Genomic DNA, 929 nt, shown 5'->3' on the forward strand with positions numbered 1-929 from the left:
CTAGTAAAGTCTATTGAACAAACGGTGTGAGCGTGGCTTTCCCTCTGGAATTTAAGTTACTTTTGATCCCTATGATACAAGAATTGTGTCCCAGTGTAGTATTTTTTGGCTGTTCGATTTGTGTATCTTTAAGCCACCACAGCGCAAATGAGCTCCCCCCAATCTATTCAGCAATGTGCTCCCTCTGTTTCTGCCTGAAAGGATTCAAATTTGTTCATCCATCTGGGCATGCAAGTGACAGACCTAGCCTAGTTCTTGGGGGATAGGGGGGCAGCCCAGGCTGCGGGAGCTAGACAGTGATTCAGAGAGAGGCAGTCAGCGGGGTTTAGGCGATGGATTCAGACAACTGCTACTAAAAACAGAACTTGCATTCATACATATTTACAATTGTCCCCAAGGCAAAACTTGGTAAGTCTGTTCCTCTTCACCTTCACATAAACCCTTCGAGCAGGCTTTTCTTTCCCGGGCCCTGCACCTGCATCAGAACACTGGACTGTTGATTGTGGTGAAGATTGGGAGAGGTTCGGGTGGAGGCAGAAGGTGCGCCCTGGCTGTGCTGCACCACCTGGCCTGGCTTAAGTCTGAGTGGTTCAAGCTCCACTTCCCGTACGGATGATCCTGCCCTGCCTTTCCTCTCTTGAGGCAGGAAAGCCACCGCAAGTGAAGCCTGAGGCTCCCCTAAGGAAGGAGTGCTTGCCATGTCCCTCCTAGGTGAGCGTAGATGAGCGCATTTACCTGCGGCTGAATGGGAGTACCATATGGAGTTAATGCTACATCCTCCTCGGCTCCATCACTGTCTCGGGCTGCAAGCCAAAGGAGGGAAGGGCTGGGTTAGTGGAAACAGCACATGAGGACTCCAGGAAGACTCAATGGCTTGCAGACAGGCTCCTGACTCTTTCAAAGGAATTCTCAGTTAAGGCTGTTATTGA

The 929-nt window shown here is 50.4% G+C and overlaps 1 protein-coding gene across 2 annotated transcripts in view; it reads right to left on the reverse strand.

The window, feature by feature from the left end:
• Positions 1–929, reverse strand: part of GPRC5D (G protein-coupled receptor class C group 5 member D) — an 8304-nt gene that overhangs the window by 572 nt on the left and 6803 nt on the right. Inside the window, exon 2 of one of the 2 annotated variants that reach the window (XM_003797801.2) lies at positions 736–803. The exons of the other annotated variant lie outside the window; for it this stretch is intronic. Within the exon in view, the coding sequence (XP_003797849.1) occupies positions 736–803 (68 nt within the window). The remainder of the gene's footprint in view (positions 1–735; positions 804–929) is intronic. 2 annotated transcript variants of the gene reach the window in all.

The sequence above is a fragment of the Otolemur garnettii genome, unplaced genomic scaffold, assembly GCF_000181295.1.
Source record: "Otolemur garnettii isolate 467f Iridium unplaced genomic scaffold, OtoGar3 scaffold00124, whole genome shotgun sequence".
NCBI classification, from domain to species: domain Eukaryota; kingdom Metazoa; phylum Chordata; class Mammalia; order Primates; family Galagidae; genus Otolemur; species Otolemur garnettii.